Genomic DNA, 23,324 nt, shown 5'->3' with positions numbered 1-23,324 from the left:
CACATATTGAACCAATCAATCTGCTGTTTACTTTAAGGACCCAATCACCTATTACGACACAGTTTTTACATTTAGCCACTATCTTTAATCCTTTCATCATATTATAATCGTCCTCTATCTTTTGATTTGGTGGGCGATAACAAACTCCCATAGTTAAATTTCCTTTTGGGCCCTCTATTTCAACCCAAAGCATTTCTAGAAGGGAATATAATTCTCTGACCTCAGTCTTACTGGACCGTATACCCTCTCTGACATACATAGCCACCCCACCTCCAACCCTTCCCTCCCTATCCTTCCGATATAACTTATATCCAGGAATCACCATGTCCCACTGATTTTCCTCATTCCACCAAGTTTCTGAAATTCCCACAGTGTCTATGTTTTCTCCCAACACTAAACATTCCAACTCACCAATTTTACTTTGAACACTTCTAGCATTTGCATACAAACATCTATAATTTCCCAAGCAAGCCAGGCCCGCAACCTTCCTCCTGCCACCTCTAGACTTTGGCAGACAGTCCATAATGTTTGTCACCATCTCAGTGGACAACTTTGATCCATTACCCGGTAGAAAAGTAACAGCTAACCCTTCATCTCTTTGAGATGAGTCCTCCCAAACCAGAGACATTTCATCTCCTGTCGGCTTTCCCCCAAGATTTAGTTTAAAAACTGTTCTGTCACCTTTTTGATGTTAAGCGCCAGCCGCCTGGTTCCATCTGGGGACATGTGGAGACCGTCTCTTTTGTACAGCTCCCGCTTGTTCCAGAAAGCATCCCAGTACCTAACAAACTTAAACCCTTCCTCCCTACACCATCATCTCATCCACACATTGAGATTTCTTGTCAAGCATGCGATTTTCAAAGGAATGAGTCAAGTGGATACAAAACTAAGTTTATTGCTAAATCGAGATGCTCTCTTGGTGCAGAACCTTGAGAGTGATGCCAACAATACATTCTTTTAAGACATACATCAAAGGGTTCTCACGGGAAGGGGTGATGAATGCCAGCCGGCGCATAAACGATCATAAAAGTCTACATTCTCACTACGTTATCAGTATCTCATCCTTGCTTTCCCAGATGGTCTACACTCCCATGCAGGAATGTATGGGAAGGTGTCACTCTTTCTCTTCTCTATTAGTTTCCTTTCCTAATTCACTACAAAAGCCATAAAGCAGGAAGTGGGGGGGGGGGGGGGTAGAATAACAGAGCCATGTTACTTCGGCCCTCCATGATGTTTTACAGACCAGCTTTATGGAGGGCCCTAAAACCGTAGATCACCATTGCATTTTACCATGCTTGACACTTCTAATTTGTGCCTGTCTCTCCTGCCCTGCACATGGAACAGGTAGCACGTCTGAGAAGGCTACCTTGGAGGTCCTAGTCTTAAGTCTCCTGCCTAGCAGCCTAAATTTTTCCTCCATGACCTCATGACTGCATTTCCCCACATCATTGGTGCCAACATACACCACGGCCACTGGCTCCTCCCCAGCACTGTCTATCAGCCTATCTACTACACGCGTAATGTCCGCTACCTTTGCACCAGGCAGGCAAATCACCATACGGTCAGTAGGCGGTTTTGCCACCCATCTGTCTACTTGCCTAAGGATCGAATCACCAACTACCAAGACCCCCCCCCCTCTCTCCCCGCCCAGGGATGGTTCCTTGGTGTGAAAGGATTCCTGCTCACCAATTGAAGAAGAGGTCCCTTCTGAGGGCGCATTTCCCTTATCCTCAGCACGGTGCCCTGTTCCCTCTCGACCCTCATGCTCCCTGGCTGCAACGGGGCTGCCACGTTCAGAGCAGGGCTCATCTAATACGTCCCTGAGAGTCTTCTCCAAGTTCCTAACTGACTGTCTCTGCTTCTCCAGGTCAGTCATCTCGGCCTCAAGGGTACGAACCCATTCCCTGAGGACCAAGAGCTCCTTGCATCGAGCACACACCCAAGACTTCTGTCCTGTGGGCAGATAGTCATACATGTGACACTCAGTGCAAAACACTGGAAAGCCCCCACCCCCCTGCTGGCATTCTACCTTCATGATAGCTTTTTTTAAAAAAAATATGCAGCCCCCTTTAAATCCTGTTAGTTTATGTGGCTCCCCTTCTGGAGGGTCAACTTACCTTATTAGGAACACAAGTAAAATAGGGATCTGGATTCCTGGTCCTTACACAGCCCCCAGGTGAAGAGTCACAGGTCAAGAGCCCTTTAGCTCTCTGGCAAGGTGCAGCTTAACAATGCAAAGAGGGTGGGGAACACAGCCACTCCTAATCAATCAGCAACAATCCCCTTCAATCCCCTTCACCTTTAGCCCACTTAACCAAACAAACAGCAGTTCCCCAGCAAACCACAAACTCAGAATTTTCAGCAGTCACACAAACTCAGAAATTCTCAGCAACATCCCCAGCTGCTCACCCTTATATCAGTTATTCTCTGCTCTATCTCAGAGCTTCTCTGCTCTCTCTCAGAGTTCTCTGAAATGGTTTTGTGTTATATTTGAAGTGGCCCTTTGAAATTACAGGTATTTTGAAGGGATATGCTTATCAGTGAATGTGCAGGCAACAGACCACTGCTGACAGCAAAGGATCTAATTGACATTAGATGATCTGGCTGACAGGGGCATCTGGAACACGGCCAGATTGCATCAGCCAGAGTGATGTGACCATGACTCAGCACTAAACCTGATTGGTCACTTGCCTAGAGGAGATGTATAAATGTACAGTAGTACTCTGCTACTTGTTGGAGGTTGGGTGGTGAATTGTGTGCGGAGCATTTTGCTAGTCTGTATTATAGTTGTAAATAAATGTATATAGCTAGTCTAATCGTAGCAGTGTACAACACTTGATTCCTTTGCGTCTTCAGAAACCTCTCTCACTAAATGCGGAAGACCAACAATGCTTTGGCATAGACAGGCTTCTTTTAGTTTCAGGTGAATAGTTGTGTTGGTCTACGGTAGAAGAGCAAGATCTGAATCAGAAGCACCTAAAACAGCAACTAGATTTCCAGCATATAAGCTTTTGAAAGACAAAGCTCCCTTTGTAGGTCTCTCCTACACCATATTTGTGGAATTCTAACTGAAAAGCCATTCTCTGCTCTCCTACTGGATGTAGCAAACACTTCGTAAAGGGGCTGCTCTCCAGGATAAAGTACTACCCAAATTATGACTAGCCTAAGCTAATAGTCTTTAAGATCAAAGACAATACATTGTGCCAGTGCAGTTGCTTTAAAGTTGGTCTATTATACTGTGAAATATATTCAAAGGAAAGAAGCTCCTGTTCTGTGAATCAACAGTAAACAACTGAGAAAAAGTACCACATTATCTGGAAATTAGGATGAAGAAAGCTCTTAAATTCAGCCTTAGAGCAACAGGAAATTTCACTCTGATCCATATTCTGTGAACATATGAACATATGAAGCTGCCTTATACTGAATCAGACCCTCGATCCATCAAAGTCAGTATTGTCTACTCAGACTGGCAGCGGTTCTCCGAGGTCTCAAGCTGAGGGTTTTCATGCCTATTTGCCTGGACCCTTTTTTAGTGAAGATGCCAGGGATTGAACCGGGGACCATCTGCTTCCCAAGCAGATGCTCTGCCACTGAGCCACTGTCCCTCCCTTTTAGCCCTGTGATGAAAGAATCGCTGAACAAAAGTGGGAAAAGCCTCTTTCCAGCATTTCAGTATTGAATGCAGTCAACATGGTCACCCACTCCTAATCCAGGTAAGCAGCAGGATTATAGTAAAAGTAAGGCCATGGCACAGAGAGACCATGAATTGAAATGTTAAGGGAAACTTTTGGCAAGAGTCTGAGGTTCAATAGAATTAAATGTCTGTTTAGAACAAATGGCAATGACATTTCAAACAATACCTGCAAATACAACATGGGGTATTTTTTTTAGCCTTTTAAAAAAACATATTAACACAAAGCAGAATTAAAATGGTCATATGGCCTGGTAATAAAAGAGGGGCCTCCAGATTTTATTTCTAAGAATTCCAGAATATAGGTGTGCATTTTACTATATCCGAGCTGGAAAAAAACAGCTATTCTTTCAGCCTGATATACATTTGAGTATCTTTTCAGCTAACCAAAATAGTTGAGCCTCCCAAATCACCCCCCAAAATTAACACATGTTTAAAAGGATTGAAGTCCCTTTAAACCAGCAGCAATGCTACTAATTTGGAGCCTCTATCTCAAAACACAGACCCCCAAGCCTGCAGATACCCCCAGAAAAATTCCCCATTATACCTAAGGGGGCCTTTGACGATAATGATTCCAATATGGTATAACATAGTTGGGAAAAAATTGGGATTTCAGAAAAATCCTGAATCCAAATACCATACCAGTATTGAGATTCAGGAACTGCGGAACATACTGATATTTTTCAGGTTCGATATACCTGAACCCAAAAAATACCAAAAAATTTTCCACACACTGTTCCATAATTTGTAGAGGAGGTTCAGATTACAAACAGATGATGAATGGTTAGTCTAGACAGGCATATGAAAATTTTATTTGCAATTGTGTACAAAGTGTCTGAATTAATGTCATTCTAGTTTCTGCCCTAGTTTGTGTGTCATAAAACATCCTGGTTGCATGGATGAATGTTCTCCAGTGGAAGAGGGACAGAATAAGCATTACTTTGTTCATCTGGAGTGAATGATTGGTTTTATAAGAGTGAATAAAGTCAAAACAGACAAAAGCAAAGTTTATAATGGTGTGACAGCTGTACAAGGAAATGAGTGAGTTTAATACTGAAAAAGCCCAATAAGAACAGGGAGAAATTTGTTGAACTGTGATGATGACTTGGGACAGAGATTGTATCAGCAGTGCATGCAAGGAGACCAGTGGTGGAAGAAAATGGGAATAAGAATCCACAGCCAGAGGATGGATCAGCAGAATGGAAAAGGGAGCTGGGAAAACAACTTGAGTTAAGACAGTTGGTTCTGGTGGGTATGCAACAGTAGTTGAGGACGGTTGTTCCATGGTTCCTTCCAGAACAGCCATGACAAAGGAAGTAAATTGAATATGGAATCCCCCATCCAGGAAGGGCAGAATAATGTGCCAGATCCTGGGAGGTGCGCCAGTCCCAAAAGCAGTGGTATGAGGATCTATAGCAGGGGTGGCCAAACTATGGCTCAGGAGCCACATGTAGCTCTTTCACACATATGATGTGGCTCTTGAAACTCCTACCATCCCATCGGCTAGCTTGGAGAAGGCATTTCTCTCTTTAAATCATTTCTCCAAGCCAAGCCAGCTGGTGGCTTGGAGAATGCATTTAAAGTTAAAGTTGCTTTCTTTCCCGCTCCCTCTCCCTCCCCAATCTATTAATTTCTTTCTGTCTTTCCTTCCTTTTTGTCTTGTAGCTGTCAAACATCTGACACTCATATCTTGCAGCTCTCAAACATCTGGTGTTTATTCCATGTCACTCTTACGTTAAGCAAATTTGGCCACCCCTGATCTATAGAGATAGGCTGGAAATGTCAGTCCCTACAAGCATCACAAGAACATGAACACAATTAACTGTATTGTAATCAAGATGCTGGAGAAGTCCACAAAGACTCCTGGTAGGATGAAGGCTATTGATCTTGAAGTGTGTGAGATACTGAACCAGAGAGATAGGAAGGTATAGCAGGAATATAGTTTTGTACTGTACTGAGAAAGCAGGGGAATCACCTTGACCTGGATAGCCCAGGCATACCCAATCTCATCAGATCTCAAAAGCTAAGCAGGACCAAGTATTTCAATGGGGGACTTCCAGAGAATACTAGAGCTGGGGGGCAAAGGCAGACTATCTGAACGTCCTCCATGCCCCAGTAGGAGTCACCAGAGGTTCCCATGGCTTCCAGGCATGGGCATATGCATACACACACACAAAATGCAGAGAGAGAGAGAGAGACAAACAGACAGACAAGAGACAGAGATAGAGAGAAAGCAGAGGGATCTTAGTAGATAGTGCCATGAGTATCTGCTCCAATACTAGCAGTATCTAAGAGACTCAGTTTGGTGTAGTGGTTAAGTGAGTGAACTGTTATCTGGGAGAACTGGATTTGATTTCCAATTCCTCCACATGCAACTGCTGGAGTGACCTTGTGTCAGTCATATTTCTTTCAGAGCTGTTCTTTTAAGAGCAGTTTCTGTCAGAGCTCTCTCAGCCCCACTGAACTTACTGTTGTTGGAAGGGGAAGAGAAAGGAGACTGTGAGCCACTCTGAGCCTCCAAATGAAGGGCAGGGTATCAATCTAATTACCTCCTCCTCCTTCTATGATGGAACCATGGCTAGAGTTCTGGAGCTCTATGTTGGAGCCAGAACTAGGTTTGTGCTGGAAATAGGTCTAAGGAAGATTATTGATGATGTTTTGATGACTTCTTCTTAATCAGAATATGTTCAAGTCCTATACTTTGATGCCTTGTGGGGGACATGAGAAATGGAGTCCTTATGGGGTGATCTAGAACCGGACACTTTAACTGAATAATCATTCAGCAGCTGCTACAAATACAGCGGCCTGCTATTATGTAGAAGGATCTGCAGTGCCTTCAGACATCATGAGGGCCTCTTCCCAAAGAGTGGCCTGGTGGCATGAAGCCCTATTTTTGTCAGCCTACTTTTAAATTTTCCACAGCAATCAACTTTGTATTGTTTTCACAGACAGAGGAGGCATCAGTCATAACGTCCTGAAGAGAAGAATCTTCCTCCTCACTGATACCGTCATTTGAAGAAGGTCTTTTGCACCACATCTGCCTGAGTGCCATGATCACACAGAAAAAGAGAATTCTGTATTTTATTCATAACTATTGATACTATATATGAATGTCTTAACTAATGAACTACATACAACACAGATCTAGGGGTCTTAGTGGATCATATGTTGAACATGAGTCAACAGTGTGATGCAGTGGCTAAAAGGGCAAATGCAATTTGGGGCTGTATCAACAGAAGTATAGTGTCCAGATCACGTGATGTGATAGTATCACTTACTTTGCTCTGGTAAGACCTCACCTGGAGTATTGTGTTCAGTTTTGGGCACCACATTTTAAGAAGGGTATAGACAAACTGGAATGGCTCCAGAGTAGGGCGACAAAGATGGTGAGGGGTCTGGAGACCAAGTCCTATGAGGAAAGGTTGAAGGAGCTGGGCATGTTTAACCTGGAGAGGAGGTGGCTGAGAGGTGATATGATCACCATCTTCAAGTACTTGAAGGGCTGTCATGTAGAGGATGGTGTGGAATTGTTTTCTGTGGCCCCAGAAGGTAGGACCAGAACCAATGGATTGAAATTAAATCAGAAGAGTTTCCGGCTCAACATTAGAAAGAACTTCCTGATGGTTAGAGCGATTCTTCAGTGGAACAGGCTTCCTCGGGAGGTGGTGGGCTCTCCTTCCTTGGAGGTTTTTAAACAGAGGCTAGATGGCCATCTGACAGTGATGAAGATCCTGTGAATTTGGGGTAGGTGTTTGTGGGTTTCCTGCATTGTGCAGGGGGTTGGACTAGGTGACTCTGGAGGGCCCCTCCAACTTTATGTTTCTATGATTCTATGAAATCCTAAACGGCAATTTCCGAAAAAAGTGAAACTACAATTTAAAACAAACTAAAACACATTACACAACATTTTGTTGTGGGTCCCCTCTTGTCCAATCTACATCTCAGAGAAGAGATTTGCACTCTTACAAGCAACTGCAGACGCTTCCAAATCATAGCTCTGTGCAGGCACAAAGCTCATTAGTATGATGTACAGAAACCATAAGGAATTACTGTTCCAATCTGCTAACAGAAGCACCTTCTATTAATAAAATCAAATTTTGGAGTCAGTCTGAAGACTTTTAGGTTGTATACAGTTATATATAAATGATATAACTTGCCATACCAAATAAGTCACTAATAATTGGAAGAGATCATTGATAGCTTTTAAAGCACTATTATGGCTTTCAGAGTTATTCATCTTATTACAAATATTCCAATGTTTGCTGAGCCAGGATCTAGTAGAGATCAAATGTCTTAGTGAATAACTTAAATATATGTGTGAGCATGAGCCCCCTCCTCCATCTTTAAATGGATTGTGACCCTGGTTCCAGACTCCCTTTTTGTATTACCACTCTGTTACCACTCTGGCCTAGTGTCAGAGATACAGTACTCTCATTGTTATGAACTTATATTATCTGAACACAGGCAAACTGCTTCCATGGACATTAGTAACAAATACCCACTTGCCTATAGGCAATGGATCCTGCATGATTCTAAGCATTTGGCAAATGTGCCAGCTTCAATATGGACATTTTACTCTGTGGTGTCAGGCAGCAACCTCCCCAGCTTGGCTAAGAGGCCTCCCTGCTTGTTCCTGCCAGTGCTGTAACTATGCAATCGCCCTGCATAGAAAGATTTTAGATCAGGCTTCCGCAAGGAACTACCAAGATATGCAGAATGGCATGGCACTTCTGTCCAAGGAAGACAGCATCTAAGAGCAGCCCTCAAGAAGAAGCCATAAGAATATGAGAAGCCATGTTGGATCAGGCCAATGGCCCATCCAGTCCAACACTCTGTGTCACACAGTGGCCAATATGTGTGTGTGTGTGCCATGGAAATGCCTCACACCCCGGGCTGATTGAGCCTCCTTCCTAACACCCCATCACTGCTCCCTGTCTCCTAGAAAAGCTTCTGCTCTGGCTGCACACAACTCTTTAGGTAGGGTAGGGTGCAAGGCACGGGACTCTGCCATGGAGTTCCCTGCCACGCAGACTCAAAGCTAGGTCTGGGGCACTTTGGTGGACAGTGCACAACGAGGGTGTTTAGGCAGTACAGGGTGAGTTCTTTGACTTTTAAGGAGGAGAGCGAGGTCCCTCCTCTGTGGCTAACCTCTGGAGTTTCTAAGTCCCAACAGGTACCCAGCCGCCAGAGGCTCAGTGTGCAAGGGCGGTCGCACATAGACAGGTAAGTGCAGCTGTGCACCCTAAAGTTCTTCCCCCTCCCCTTGGTCGATGTGACAGCATCTCCGGCACTTGCTCTGGGCAGCTCAGGCAAGGGGGAGTTGCTGCACACCCCCTCCCCCCGGTCCTCTGCCTCATTCCCACCTCTGGCAGGGCACCGCATGGGAGGGGGGGCTGGCAGCTGCTCCAACGCCTATGGGGAGGTGTGTCAGAGACTGCCCCTTTAAAAGAGTCCTTGGCTGCAACACATCCTCATGCTGCAGCTGCCACCCTTTCGGGTGCTCTTAATCTCTGTCTCTGTTTTGCAGGTGGGAAATCACCAGAGAAGCTCCTGTGTGCAGTGATTCAACCCCCCCTCCCTTTACTCAGTCGGCTGTTCCTGCCCTCCTTTCTAAGTGGAGCCTCGTGCTCTGCAGCACTGTGCACGTTGCACCTCGGATACTGTTGCACTTGTTTCCAGCACAATAAGATCTGAGCTGTGCCCTGCTTTGTCTCTCCTGCTTGTGCCCCTCCACCTCCCCTCTGCCACTCTGTCAGGGGGTTCCCTGAGGGACTGTCTTGGAGGGCGGGCTTGCTTGTTTCTTGGGGAGGGGGCTATGAGCCACATTGCCGCTGCAAGGCTGAACAGGGGAGGGGGGTCTTTGCCCCACTCATCCCATGAGAGGGAGGGGGCCAGGGGCTGCACCTCAGACTGGCCAGCCCGGAAGCCTGCCCAACCCCTCAGTTTGCGGGGGGGGGGGGGGGTCAAATGAAGTGGATGCATAGCTGGTGCCTCACAATCTCTTCTGCTACCCCCGAGGGGGGGGAAGTTCCCCACAAGTAGCGGGGGGCATCTTGGCATCCTGGAGGGACTCACGAGTCTGTGCAGGGCTTCCCTGTGGGACTTGGTGGCATGCTGGGACTCTGTCCGCTTGTCCCAATGCACACATTTTGCCTGGGGTCTCTGCGTGCAGATTTCTGCACTATGTCTTTCCTATTTGTTTATGGCTGGCGGGGAGGTCACATGCCTCCACTCATCTGTCTGCCATTGGCACAAGTCTCTGACAGTGGGTGGGCTCGGCCATGGGACTGGCCAATCCTGCAGCTCCACACTTCCCCTTCCCCCACCTCAGCAGCGAATCATGCTTCTCTCGTGCATGTGTGTGCATGCCCAGCCTTACTCCTTTCCCATCCCCATGTCAGTGGGACTTCCCTCCTTTGACTGTTCCCGTCTGCCTGTGATTGGCACAGTTCTCTGTCAGGGGGCAGGAAGGGACAGGCAATCAGCCTCTCCGGGGCTGCATCTTCCCACCTCCGACTGTTATGTGCCACAACACCTGTGCCGGGACTAGCCAATCTGGGGGGCCAGGGAGACCCCTCCCCTCTTACTGCCTCTGCCAATGTCTCAGCTGTACTCCCAGACTACAGTGCAATTGTCATGGCAACGGTCTCCCTTGCGGTGAACTATGCTTCTTCTCTCATCCCACCCCCATGCCCAAGTGGAAATAAGCCCTTAGGAAGTGGATGAGTGGCACTGCACTTACACCAGGCCCAGCCATCATGGGAATTAGGATTGGGCTGCCCGAATATTAAACATGTTAAAGGAAAGAGAGGATTTAGCTAAAATTCATTAGTTAATTTCCAAATAAACATTCTTAATTACAGCATTCCTTGAATATACCTAAAAAAATTTCAACCCTAGGTAATATTCTCTGTTAAATCAACAGTTTTTGTTGTAAAATGATTTTACTTAAATTGCATCTACACTTAAATAGACATAATTTAAATTGCTCTAATTTAAGCTGCAATTCTAGACTAAAAAGTTTAAAATGCTGCTAATGAAAAATACTTGGCAAAGAATATTAAAGATTCACTGTTGTGTAGTATTTTCTGAATTTCAAAAACATAAAACAAGTAAAACATACAAGAAATATCTGAAAACTAACTGAATATGAGTTATTTTTTCTTAATTATTAAGTTCTTTACCATATTCTATTTATTTTATAGAGATTTTTTTATACATAGCAACTATAATAATGCCTATATTCTAGTCCAGAATATTTATCCGAAATGTTTTTAAAATAAGTTTTCCACCAGTGCTGAAACAGAGCTCATTGTTTTCTGCCCTGAACAGCTAGCACAGCTAGGCAAAATAGTCACTAACCAAAATTATACACTTTAAAAATATTTAACTTTATGGATATACAATTTTTTTACATGCATATTGCCTAGTATGATTTTAAAAATAACAATTTCATTAATTTATAAACTGCCAGAAGCATATCCCAAACCAAATTAAACTTTCATTCTTGCTATGTAGTCTTTTTTCTCATTGTCAACTGCTTTCTCTTGAAGAGCATTTACCTTTTGGATGCATTCAATAGGCTATCTTGTTGAATTAATTTCATCTTCTGTCCTTGATAATACAGAGTATACTAGCGTTATCTTCCCTGCTCTGGTCTTTTGAATGTGATTTTTTCCAACTCTGAAAAATTCTTCAGTAAAAAGGCATAATGATACTGTTCCAAAATTTAACAGCACATGTGGCATACTGTGCACAGAATTTCTCCTAGCAACTCTAGCTTAGCATCTTTATTCAAGCTATGATTCATGGTACCATCTGTAGTTAGGTATTGACAGGCAGTAGTCTTAGAATAGCTATTATACATTTGTTCAACAACTAGTTTTAGCATCTGCAGATATAAATCATGGGAAACGTCCAACAGTAATCATTTTATGAAGCACTATAACATTTAAAGGCCTGCCTTTTTCACTATACAGTTATGTGAAAATAAATATGTGCTTATTGTTTTCACTTCAGATATATACAAAGACACTGGAAGTATAATTACTACTGAATGGAGTCCAAAGATATGGTCCTCTAGTTTATGGGCAGACAATTCCCAGCAGAAGTTGACACACCAGACCCCTTTTGCTTGGCACCCAGGGCCAGATCTCTACCCAAGCAGCCAAAGTTTTGGCAGCCCTGCTGGAACCAGTGAAGTGGGAAAAGATTATGATTATGATTATCATCACTTTCAAGATTCACACAGCCACTAGCTGAGTCCAGGACTGGCAGCACTGCTGGGGCTTTGCTTGCTCCAAGTGTGATTTGCCTCCCCCGTTTTTTTGTTGGCACACCAACATCTTCATATATTCAGGGGTCATTTTGTAGAAAAATAGGTGGTGCCCGCCTAAGATGAAAAAATCCCTTCTTTTTGAAAACTTTCCAAGTCTTGATTTTCTTGAAGTAGTCTGCCTTTTCTTCCTTTGGCACATAGATCCGTTTTACTGAAAGGGCTTTAAAGATAAAAACCAGCACCTTGTAGTGAATCAGGTACACTATTGGGAGCCAGTGCAGTTCCCGCAGCCCCAGCTGTATGTGCTCCCATCTATGGAGCCCCAATAAAACCCTGCTGCTGCGTTCTGCACTAGCTGTAGTTTCCGGGTTCAGCACAGGGGTAGCCCCATGTAGAGGGCATTACAGTAGTCCAGTCTCGAGTTGATCATTGCATGGACCACTGTTGCCAGGTCGTCGTGGTCCAGGAAGACCAACTGCTTTGCCCGCCTAAGATGAAAAAAGTGGATTTAGCAGTGGCTGCTATCTGGGCCTCCATTGACAGGGCTGGCTCCAGTAGCACCCCCAAGCTCCTGACCTTGCGCGCCATTTTCAATGGCGCACCGTCCAATGCTGATAGGGGGATTTCCCTTCCCAGATGGCCTCGACTCAGGCAAAGAATCTCTGTCTTCGCTGGATTCAGCTTCAACCTACTCAGCCTGAGCCACTGCACCACAGCCTGCAACGCCAGATCTAGATTTTTTGGGACATAGTCAGGCCATCCATCCATTAGTAGATAGAGTTGGGTGTCATCAGCATATTGGTGACAACTCAACCCATACCCCTGGGTAATCTGGGCAAGGGGGCACATGTAGATGTTGAACAACATCGGGGAGAGCACTGCCCCCTGTGGCACCCCACAATTAAGCGGTGCCTCCAGGACAGGTCTCCCCCAATCGCCACCCTTTGTCCCTGACCATCAAGGAAAGAGGAAAGCCATTGCAAGGCCGATCCCTGAATCCCCATGTCGGCGAGGCAGCGGGTCAATAGCCAATGGTCAACCGTATCAAATGCAGCCAATAGGTCTAACAACATCTGCACTGCAGAGCCACCTCGATCCAGATGCCACTGGAGGTCAATCTATTTCCCCTTAATCGTATCTGTCAATTCTAATAGTTAACCAATCAATTTAAACTCTAAACTCCACAATCTCCCCTTAATTAATTAGCTAATAATAAATAATAAATAAGTTAAGTCTGATGGCACATTAATTTTAAATCCCTCCCCAACTAATCAAACACCCCAAAATTAATTTGCCAATGATATCCTATATTACATCAAATAGCCAATTAGGTAATAAAATTCATCAATATTAACCAAGACAATCAATCAATTTAGCAATTAAAAATTGTATAAAATAATGCTCTCATTATAGCTTGCTTAATTGTAAGCCAAATCCATTCAAATATCCATGTTCAATCCAATTTAAATTATTGAGAGTTCTTAAGTTTGTTCTTTGTCTTTTTGAAGTCTCCCTTGGGGAAAAAAGGGGGGATATCCTCCATCCCGCCCCTTTTTTTTAACAGTCGCAATTGGCATTATAACAAAAGATCCATTAATCAGTAGTGGTAAAAAGAAAGACTTATTTGCATGATAGCATTTCGATGATTAAGGTAGAAATATGATGTGATAGAAGCTTGTTAAAAGAAGAAAGCAGTTGGGCATTCATCTCTTACTGCCATCATGGCGGCCACGACGGCGGAGTATCAGGGCAGACGGGAGGGGGACCGCTGCTGTTACCCTGGCTCCTGTAGAGCCCCTTCCTGTCAGAAGACCCCACCAGGGTCTCCCTCAGGATGCCACAGCTCTGGCACCACTCCTACCTCCTGGTTCAGGGGGGTGCCAAGAGTGAGCTCCGTGGACAACCACTGAGCTTGAGATGCCAAAATCTGGAAGCCTGAACCTACTATTCAATAGACAAGGAAGTGGAACTCTCAGAAGGAGGAGGTGGAACTCTCAGAAAAGTTCAGGAGTTGTGCTCCTGTGAGCTCCCACTGAATCCAAGGCCTGCATATATCAATGCTGCATTTTATTTGGGGGTGGGGGCATTTGGCCCAAAAATGTTGCCTCTATTTGATCTAGCTGCTTCAAGAATGATTACTACTATATACTTTAGAGTGGGAATTTTCAAACAGCTTTCAAGGAATGCCTGGGTTTCTCAATAAGAAGTTAAGTAAGGGCAGACAAGCTTTTCTGATAAATAAATGGCTACTTCCAATATTCCCCTGGGGTGGGGAGAAGATTGCAATACCCAGCCATTTCATCTTTTCCCAGGCTCAGAGCATTTTATATTTTTAGTTTCTGCTGTGATCCTTGTGCTTTTTCTTGATGCTTTATTTTAAAAATTTCATTGCCAAATCCCACTTTTCCCTCACTTTTCCATTTTAAACAAAATATCACAAGAGTTTAAAGCATATTTATATTTTAAGTAATATCTTTAATTGTGTTTGCATGTCCTTTATAAAGTTTATGTCTCTGCTCACAACATTACATTTTATGACATGAGTGGCCCAGCCCCACAAAGTTCCATTTATGTCAGATCTGGCCCTAATAACAAATGTGTTCAACACCCCTGACCTAGAGTATCTGCGATTTTGAACCCCTGGAGTTCCATTAAAAATGACCGTTTCCAATCCACATTGGACCATCCTGGCAGACTAAATCCCTTTTGAAATTTGCCATGGAAGTTCAGAGCCATTTCCAGGAGCTTGCTGGAGGTGGGACTATATTTTATGTGGTTCTGATTGTTAACAGTTGACATCAGAGATGGAGCTTTTAATGGAATTCGCTTAACATCTACAGAATTATTAGATAGAAAGTTTAAACCTATGTAAAATATGTGAATTGTGCAATATTTTACCTGTCTAGGTTCAGTCTGTGATATTCAGAATCCAGAATGCTCAATACAATACAAAAAGTTTTTTTTCAGCACTGCTGTATTATACACCCCAGTAATATAGGTACCATTTTATATTTTTTGAATTTACAGTTGTTTATTTATATTTTTTAGATCCATGGGCATATGAAATAAAACACACTTGGATTAGTGGCCCATGCTGAATTTTAAGAATATTTATTCTTACTTACTCCAGAAGTAAACATCTATATGCGAGTAAGGTAGTTATTTGGCTTTCAAAATATTGGTAATTTTTTTACATGATTTTTTTTTCCTTAATTGATTTCCTTTTTCTTTTCTCTTACTATTTCAGGTCTACAAAGTATTTGACAATTGTAAGTTTTTACGTCCATTCTGTATATGATGAGTTTTAAATATGTGTAATTTAAAAATGTGTAATTTATAGAGTGCTCAATTTAGATTACCACTGAGGAAGTCTTTTTAGCTGTAATGCATCTGGTACTTGTATTCACATATATTTTGTACCTTTCCCCCTGCATTTATATATTTTTACATTTGTTCTGATATTGGGTATAGGTATTTATATGCAGAACCTTAGATATGTTTAATGTTTTAATTTATGCCTGTTGGCTTTGTTCTCCGCCCTGAGCCAGCTTCGGTGGTGAGGGTGGGATATAAATGGAACTAAATAAATAAATAAATATGTAGTGTGATTAAAGGCACTGACCAGTGATTAATGCCACTGATTTGAAAATTTCATGTTGTCCACTCTGAAATAAGACAGCCCCACTATGCATGATGCAAGAAAAGAGAGGGAGGACACAGGAATAGCTATGGGGCACTATGGCTGGGGCTGCTTGGGCCAGTGCAGGCAACCCAAGCCATATTATCACTTGGACTCTCGTTACTAGTTGGCCTGTGGGCCAAGATGACTGGAGCAAACCAACACGGACACATTCTCTCTGTTTTGAGCTTCATATAAGTAGGGGTGAGGGAAGGCAACATGATATAGCCTGATCTCCTCAGATCTTAAGCAGGGCGGGTACTTGGAAGGGAGACAATCAAAGAAGACTCTGCAGAGAAAGGCAATGGCAAACCACCTCTGCTTCTCACCTGCCTTGAAAGGCCCTTGCTGCAGTCACCATAAGTCAGCAGTGACTTGATGGCACTTTACACATGGGCATATAAATAGGGTCTCAATCTGGAGCAAGCAATCAGTATTAATCTTGTTTTAATCCAGATAGTTCTTTTAAAAAATGAACAATGGTGATGAAGCACAGATGGTGGCAATGGCAGTGGTCTCCAGAAGGTGCTGGAAATATCATTTGACTAAGGAGGAAGAGGCAAGGTATGGTTAGATCAAACAATGGCCACTTTTATCTCCTATTAATAAGAGCTGCAGGGCTGTCTGACTGCTGAAAGTTAATGAACATATAGTTGTGATACCTTTGGAAACTATGTTTGGATGCCATATTATAGGAGGTACATCATAGGGATGAATGACAGTAAATAAGCATTTCTAGTAAATGGAGGCTTGAAGTCAAGGGAGATTGAGGCCAGGCTGTTACAACTACTCCACCTACACACAATAGATATCACAAAGGAGGAGGAGTCACAAATATTATCATGTTCTTCAGAGGAACAAGGGTTACATGTGCAACAGGCAGTTCCTCTTCCATAGATATGTTTGTTCATTATTGATTTGGATTTTAAGGCACAGGCTGGAATATGAGTCAGTAATTCAGGACCAGGTATCACTGGAAGACTGCACAAAGCTGAGTGGGGAAAAAGAAACTTCCAATTCAGGGTAGCATGCTCAGTCATATAAGCCTTCTTGCCCATTTCCAGATTTGTTTGACTTGACAGAACTTCTCTGCATACAGCAGGCTGGGAACTGATTGTGACATGATCAATATGTCCTTTGATGTAATTTAATCAAAGCAGAAGCTTGCCATATTAGTCTGTTGCTATATGATTAATTGCCCTGCAGGTAGGGTTGCTAGGACACAGGGTGAGGTGGGACATGGGGGGTGGCAGAAACATCACTTGGAAAATCTGGAAGTGACATCAGCCCTCACTGAGAATCACCAGAAACCCTATGGTAAGAATTTCCGGAGATTCCTAGAGAAGAATGACACCACTTCCAGATTTTCCATACACACACCAGAAAAAGACTGTTGGCCTGATGGTCATTTATTTATTTTTCTCCTGCTGTTGCTTTGATTAGCAATGGGAAGAGAGGGTTGCTGGTGGGAAATCTGCCTCAATAGCAGGAGGTCAGGCAACTCTAATAGTGGGGTTTGGAGACTACACTGAAGGCAGTGTTCAGGGCTTTATTTCTACAACACAAAGTGAGAAAACACGATAGAAAAACCTGCAGAAAGGGTGGTGTATATGTGTGGATTTTCAAGTTTATCTTCCTTTTGGGCAATGCAGCCTATGAGATAACAGAACCCCAGGTCAGGTAGATTATTTTCAGGTAGCCTTTCATTACACACAGTTCCTGGCATTTTCTTTTGTGGATACTGGCTGCTGAAATGGATATCACTGGCAGTATGTCACTGAGATCCCCCAACAATTTGCTACCCCATATTCAACATTTAAACAGCATTCCCTCACATGTTTTTGGTTTAGCTTGAAAGGCCTGCAGGTTGACTAGCGTGTCAGTTGCCCTGTAATGACAAGCACTTCATATGGTGGGCTGTGAATGCACTCTAGAGTAAGTGGGATCATGAGCACAAATAATCTATGGTTTGAATGTTTCTGAAAAAGTCAAATTGTACTGGGTAAAAAAAATACTCCTTAAAATACCTGACATGGATCTCCTAACCATTTTATGATAACAGTCTTTTAAAACTATCTACACCTAGCCAGCAAAAGAGATGACAATTTCAATACCCTTCCATTAACCGGCAGAAAAGAAAGCCCATTATCACAACTTCACTTCTGAAAGTGGAAGCCTTTTATCTACTGTAGCATTTTCTCACAATTATCAGGATAGCTCTGTTTTTTTATTTTTTATCCAAAGTGATATTCATTCTCATACACATATGCACACCAAATAAAAATCCAGACAATCACCCCCTTAACTTTTCAAAAAGGGTATTTTAAATTAGAGGTTTGATAAAAATTAAATGCAGAATCTAAAAATAGCTAATGAATGTGGGCACTTGATATTTTGCTTAGAGTTCACTATTTTAACATACTAATTATAGGATGAGTATTTAGTATGCAAAATCCTATTAACTCAAGAGATCCCTTTGTAATTCTGTAACATTGGCATTTGTATTTTCAAGTAGGTCAAATAAAATAAAAATAGATGGGAATGAATTACAAAAGGCAAACGTAATACAAACGTAAAATGTAATGTGTGTGTGTTTAATTCACAGCACTTTTATTTTACAAACAAATGTACCAATGCATTGTTAGTCATGCTAGTCTCTGCCTACACCCCACAGAAAATATAAAATTCCTAGAAAAGCTTCCTGTCCATTTTTGTTTGTTTCAGGGGAAAAAATGGAATGGGGAGGGAATCAAACCGAAACTCATTTTTCTGCTATAACAACATAAAATGCACCATCTTATGCCTATAAAATAATTTATAAAATAAAATATTTGATATATTTATGACATTTTAAAGTATAAATACTTTTTCTACAAGCAAGAGGGAGAGCTGTAAGCTGATACACCCTATATTTCGTTGGCATGCATATAGTTTTTGCTATAATAGTAGGAAAAAATACAATTTGAAACAGAAAACAGATCTTATAGTAAATGAAAAATGTATTAATAAGACAGGAATGATATCAGTAGAAAAAAGCAAGAGTCCAGTAGGCACCTTAAGGGCTAACAAAAGTTGTGGTAGGGTATGAGTTCAGGATTAGCAGCATGTTTGTATTTTGAGTTAAACTTTTAAAAATGAAAATTATGAATTATTCAACAGTGTACTATCATCACATATAGTATACCATATTAATTATAGAGAAAATTAATCACATTTAAACAATAAACATATCCTTGAAAATATTGTATATTGCTATAGTATCTACAGAAATTATCATCCACTCATCCCAAAAGAAAAAAAATCATGAAAATTTGTTCCAGTACTCCCCATAATTCACGTTTTTTTTCCTTGGGGGCAGTCTAGTCTTTCCCCAAAGTATTCTACTTTTTTTCTGGAATTTCATCTCTAACACATTTCTGGAATTTCCTCACTGCTTGTCATCTTCATCTCCTTCTGCCTCAGAAATTTAATAAATTTTCCACTTTGCTTTGTTTGCCTTCCTCGTAACATCTAATGTAAACTCAAGATGTGATTGTGCTGTACAATTCCTCACTTTCACTCCCATCAACACTGCACTTTTCAGGCAATGTCAATTCATGTACTATGGGTTAAACATAACAAGGAAGAAAGATTAAAGAGATCAGAAGTCTTGTATCTAACTATTTTTTCCTATTTTGTCCCGGTGTTAATACACCTCTGCCTTCTGAGCTATATACAGCTGCATTTTACAAAATTGCCCCATTGTCTTATTTCCAAATAGAAAAGCAGGCCCTGACCTGGATAGCCCAGACAAGCCTGATCTTCTCAGATCTCAGAAGCTAAGTAGGGCCAACCCTGCCAAGTACTTGGAAGGATGACCTCCAAGGAATACCATGGTTGGAATGCAGAGGCAGGTAATAACAAAGCCACATATCTGAAGCATCCTAGCCCTAATAGGGGTTACCAGAAGTAGGGTTGCCAGGCCGCCTTACCTTGCCAGCAGGGCCCTTTGGGGACATTCTGGGGGATGGAGGGGGCGTTCCACCTCCAAATGACAATCACATCTTGATTGTCAAAACAGGAAATGGGGATGTAGCCATCTGAGTGGTCTCTAGGGGGAAGCAAAAGGGACCACACAAATGGCTGCCAGCCATTTCATGGTCAGTTTCATTCCCACTTCTAATTGGGAAAGGAGGAGTGAAACTGATTGATGAAAAGGCTTGCAGTGAGTTTAGGCTGTTAACCTAATTAGCTGAAAGCCTTCTCAGTGATCAGGGTCACTGAAGGCTTGCAGCCAGTTGAGTAGACCTTTTGCTTCCCCACTCAAATGGCTGTTCTGGGGAAACATGTCAGAGTTTTCAGGCCACTTCTGGTTTTATGGAAGTGGCCTGAAAACCCTCATTTTGCAGTGGAAAAGCCCTCCCTAAATTGGGGGATCCTCCACTTAAACCAGGGGGCTGGAATCCCCAGCCAGAAGTCACTATGACTTCCAGGCTTGCAAGCACACACACATACACTCACACACAAACACACTTTATATGTGTGTGTGTATACCAAACTGTGTAGAATTTTACAATTGTGTATTAATCTGCTAGTATTCCTACTTATTTTTGCTATCAGACAACAGCACAAAAAAGAGCAAAAAAAGAATGTGAGAGGGGGAGCCAAGATGAAGGGAGGGAGGAAAGAAAGACTGAGCCACCACTGGGAGAGAAGGAGGCTGGAGGGAAGGAAGGAATCAGGAAAGGGGGAAAGCCGCTGTGACAGACTCAGGAACTTAGCCTGAGAAGCTGGGAACAGCCTTACAGCAATTGGCTGGAACACAGCCACGGTAAATGAAATGTAGCAAAATGAAGAGGCAAGCAGGGAATGCCTCAGGGGTTTTCAGTTTTAGTTTAGAGTCTTCAGAGGAGAGTCTTCAGAGAGAGTCCAGAGTGTGAAGACTGGGGCTTAGGCTGGTCAGTTGTGGAAGCAACTGGACAAGGAACTGAGAACAGCCAGTGGGACTGAGTTCCCTGTGGAGACAGAGCTGGGCTGAGCTTCTGTCTGAGAGAGGGTTTGAAGTCAGAAGGGGGCAAAATCAGGCACCTTCTGTGAGGGAAACTCTCTGTGGGAGTTCTGCCAGCACATCAAGGCAGACTTCTTGTACAAACTGAGATCACACAAACACTCAGAAGGGAAGACTGGATTCTGGTGGTCAGCAGGGTTTCCTAAGATACAGACCAGAAAACTAGCTTGGGCTGAGACACACAGGAGTGAGGGGCTGGTATTAGCTATCAGTGATGTCAGTCCTGGATGCTAGTGTGGAGTGTCTGTGAAGAAGAATTAATCTGGCACCAGTCAGGAGTTCTCAGTGTGAGTGGAAAAGAGTGACTGACAGTTTGTTATTTTTATTATTTGATTAGCCAGAGCATAGGGCTATATCATCTGAACTGCAAAGCACTCCTAGTGCCCAGCAGGCACTGCCTGCCTGTCATGGAGTTTTGTAGAATTCTGAAGCCTGCCTGTTTGGTAGTTTAAAAATCTTCTGCCAGGGATATATAGCTCAGCTTGACAAATCTCTGTGTTGAGTAAATTATTATTTTGCCAACCATCTGCCTGCCAACTGATTCATTGTTATTGATCAGATCTAATCAATATTTATCCCTCTCCCTTCCCTTTTGTTATCCAATAAATATTTCTTTGGTTTTTGAAGTTAAAACCATCTGGTGCCTATTTTTAGAGGTCTGACAGGATTTCTGTATGTGTGCTTGAAGGCCTGTGGGAAGGTGACTGGGGAAAAATTTCTCAAGCTGACCCTGACTGGTTCCTCACAGCCACCAAAACTGCTGAGGGAGGGTAGGAAGGAAGGGAAATGGAGATATCATAAGAAGGTAAGGCAAACAGAGGGGTAATGAGATTCTACCTGCAAGGCATCATGTCCCTGCTTGTTTCCCATAATATCCAGAAAGGTTCACATTACAGAGTTGCTGTCAATAAAAAATGAAGATTCCTATGGAAACCATTCTGAGCTCAATGAAGAGAGGGTGATGTTCAAACAAAGTAAAGTTAATGCACAACAATGCCATTGCTACATCTATACTTCAGTCATCCCTTCCAGAAAAAGGATACCTTCTAGTCATAAGTATCAATATACACAAGTGTTTCAGTCCAATTTAATTCAGTCTAATTTACCTGAAAAGGAGATTGACTGTTATAGTTCTTTAATTCCTTGTTGGCCCCTCGCAACAGCAAAACTCTTGCACAGCTGTCCTATAGATTTAAAAAAAAAATGTTTTTTATAGTTTCACAGTTAGAACTGTGCTGTTATTCAATAAAAGGTAAGGGCACAAACAAATAACAGCAAACAGCAAGCCTTTATTGGCATAAAACAGATTTAGCAGTAAAATAGCAATATAAATAATATAAAATCCTAGATTATAGAGTACATAGGGAGCTAAAATACATAAAATAACTAAAATATATATGAGTCGAGTTTAGCCAAATTAAATAATTAAAACAAATAAAATGTGGTCATTCCAGAACCATTCTCTGTCGTATTTCCATGGCCTGTTGGAGAAATCTAGCCACCATTAAAGTTACCTCAGCGCAAGTGTCATTTAAAAGTTTGTGGACTTTGCCTGAGTCAGCACAGCCCAACATATCTGCTAAGATATCTTTCAGGTATATACAACGAATATCATCATAAAGAGGACAGTTCAATAATACATGGGAAATAGTTTCAATACACTTGGAATTACAAAGACAGTGTCTATTAGAGTACTCAATCCTGTTAAATCTACCAAATAGGATAGCAGATGGTAATGCATTACATCTCATTAACGAGAATGCATGCCGTTGCTGTGGAGCTTGTAGAGAGGAGAAGTACGATGCAAATTTCCCTACTGAGAGAGGAAGTTCGAAATTCAGCGGGGAGCAAGACTTGTTGGCGAGGCTATGTAACGTTTGCATTTCAATATCTAGAATTCTGAGCTTAAGTTTCAAAAAAGCATCTTTTAAGGATAGCATAAGAAGTGAATCTAAATCAATGCCCATAGATTTAATTTTCCTCTCAATAAAATTTGACAAATTAGATTCTGAGAGCAGTTGATATAAAAGGCTCTCTGAGTCAGAGTGGAAATGGAGCCGTAGCCAGCATTTAAATGACATTAGCCATGCTTGTGTTTCCACAAGATTCGTCCCTGTTTCTAAACACAAAACTGCATATGGTACGCACTTTGGGAATCTCAGAATTTTCCGTAGGAATTTTGATTGGACACCTTCAATGTTATTATCCAAGGCTGTGATCCAGACTGGGACCCCATATAAAAGCTGTGGTATCACTTTAGCCTTAAAGATTTTTAGCGCGGCCAGGATAAACTGATTGCCTCTGCTGTAAAAGAAGCGCTGGATAGCTGCAACGCTAACATTGACTGACTTAATTATACAGTTACGATGATTAGTCCAAAGTGTGTTATATTGAAAATGAATTCCTAGGTATTCACAAACAAATAAGATGAAAACCTCCAATGTCCTCACAGTTTCATTAATCTAAACTGGCCTCTTTCTGCACAGTTATCATTTGAAAGGAAAAAAATAATCAATTTCAAAAATCTGTATGAGGAATACAGTTTCAATTAGCAAAACTGAAAGAGATAGGTTAAATCAGGGGTGGCCAAACTTGCTTAACAGAAGAGCCACATAGAATAAATGTAAGG

At 42.3% G+C, this 23,324-nt stretch overlaps 1 protein-coding gene across 2 annotated transcripts in view; it reads right to left on the bottom strand.

The window, feature by feature from the left end:
- SHANK2 (SH3 and multiple ankyrin repeat domains 2) overlaps nt 1-23,324 on the bottom strand; it is an 811,137-nt gene that overhangs the window by 678,312 nt on the left and 109,501 nt on the right. For both annotated transcript variants that reach the window (XM_060263196.1, XM_060263197.1), the window contains exon 9: nt 21,802-21,879. In XM_060263196.1, the coding sequence (XP_060119179.1) occupies nt 21,802-21,879 (78 nt within the window). The remainder of the gene's footprint in view (nt 1-21,801; nt 21,880-23,324) is intronic.

Source organism: Heteronotia binoei, chromosome 21, assembly GCF_032191835.1.
Source record: "Heteronotia binoei isolate CCM8104 ecotype False Entrance Well chromosome 21, APGP_CSIRO_Hbin_v1, whole genome shotgun sequence".
Classification (NCBI taxonomy): Eukaryota; Metazoa; Chordata; class Lepidosauria; order Squamata; family Gekkonidae; genus Heteronotia; species Heteronotia binoei.
This window is presented reverse-complemented; position numbering and strand designations above follow the sequence as displayed.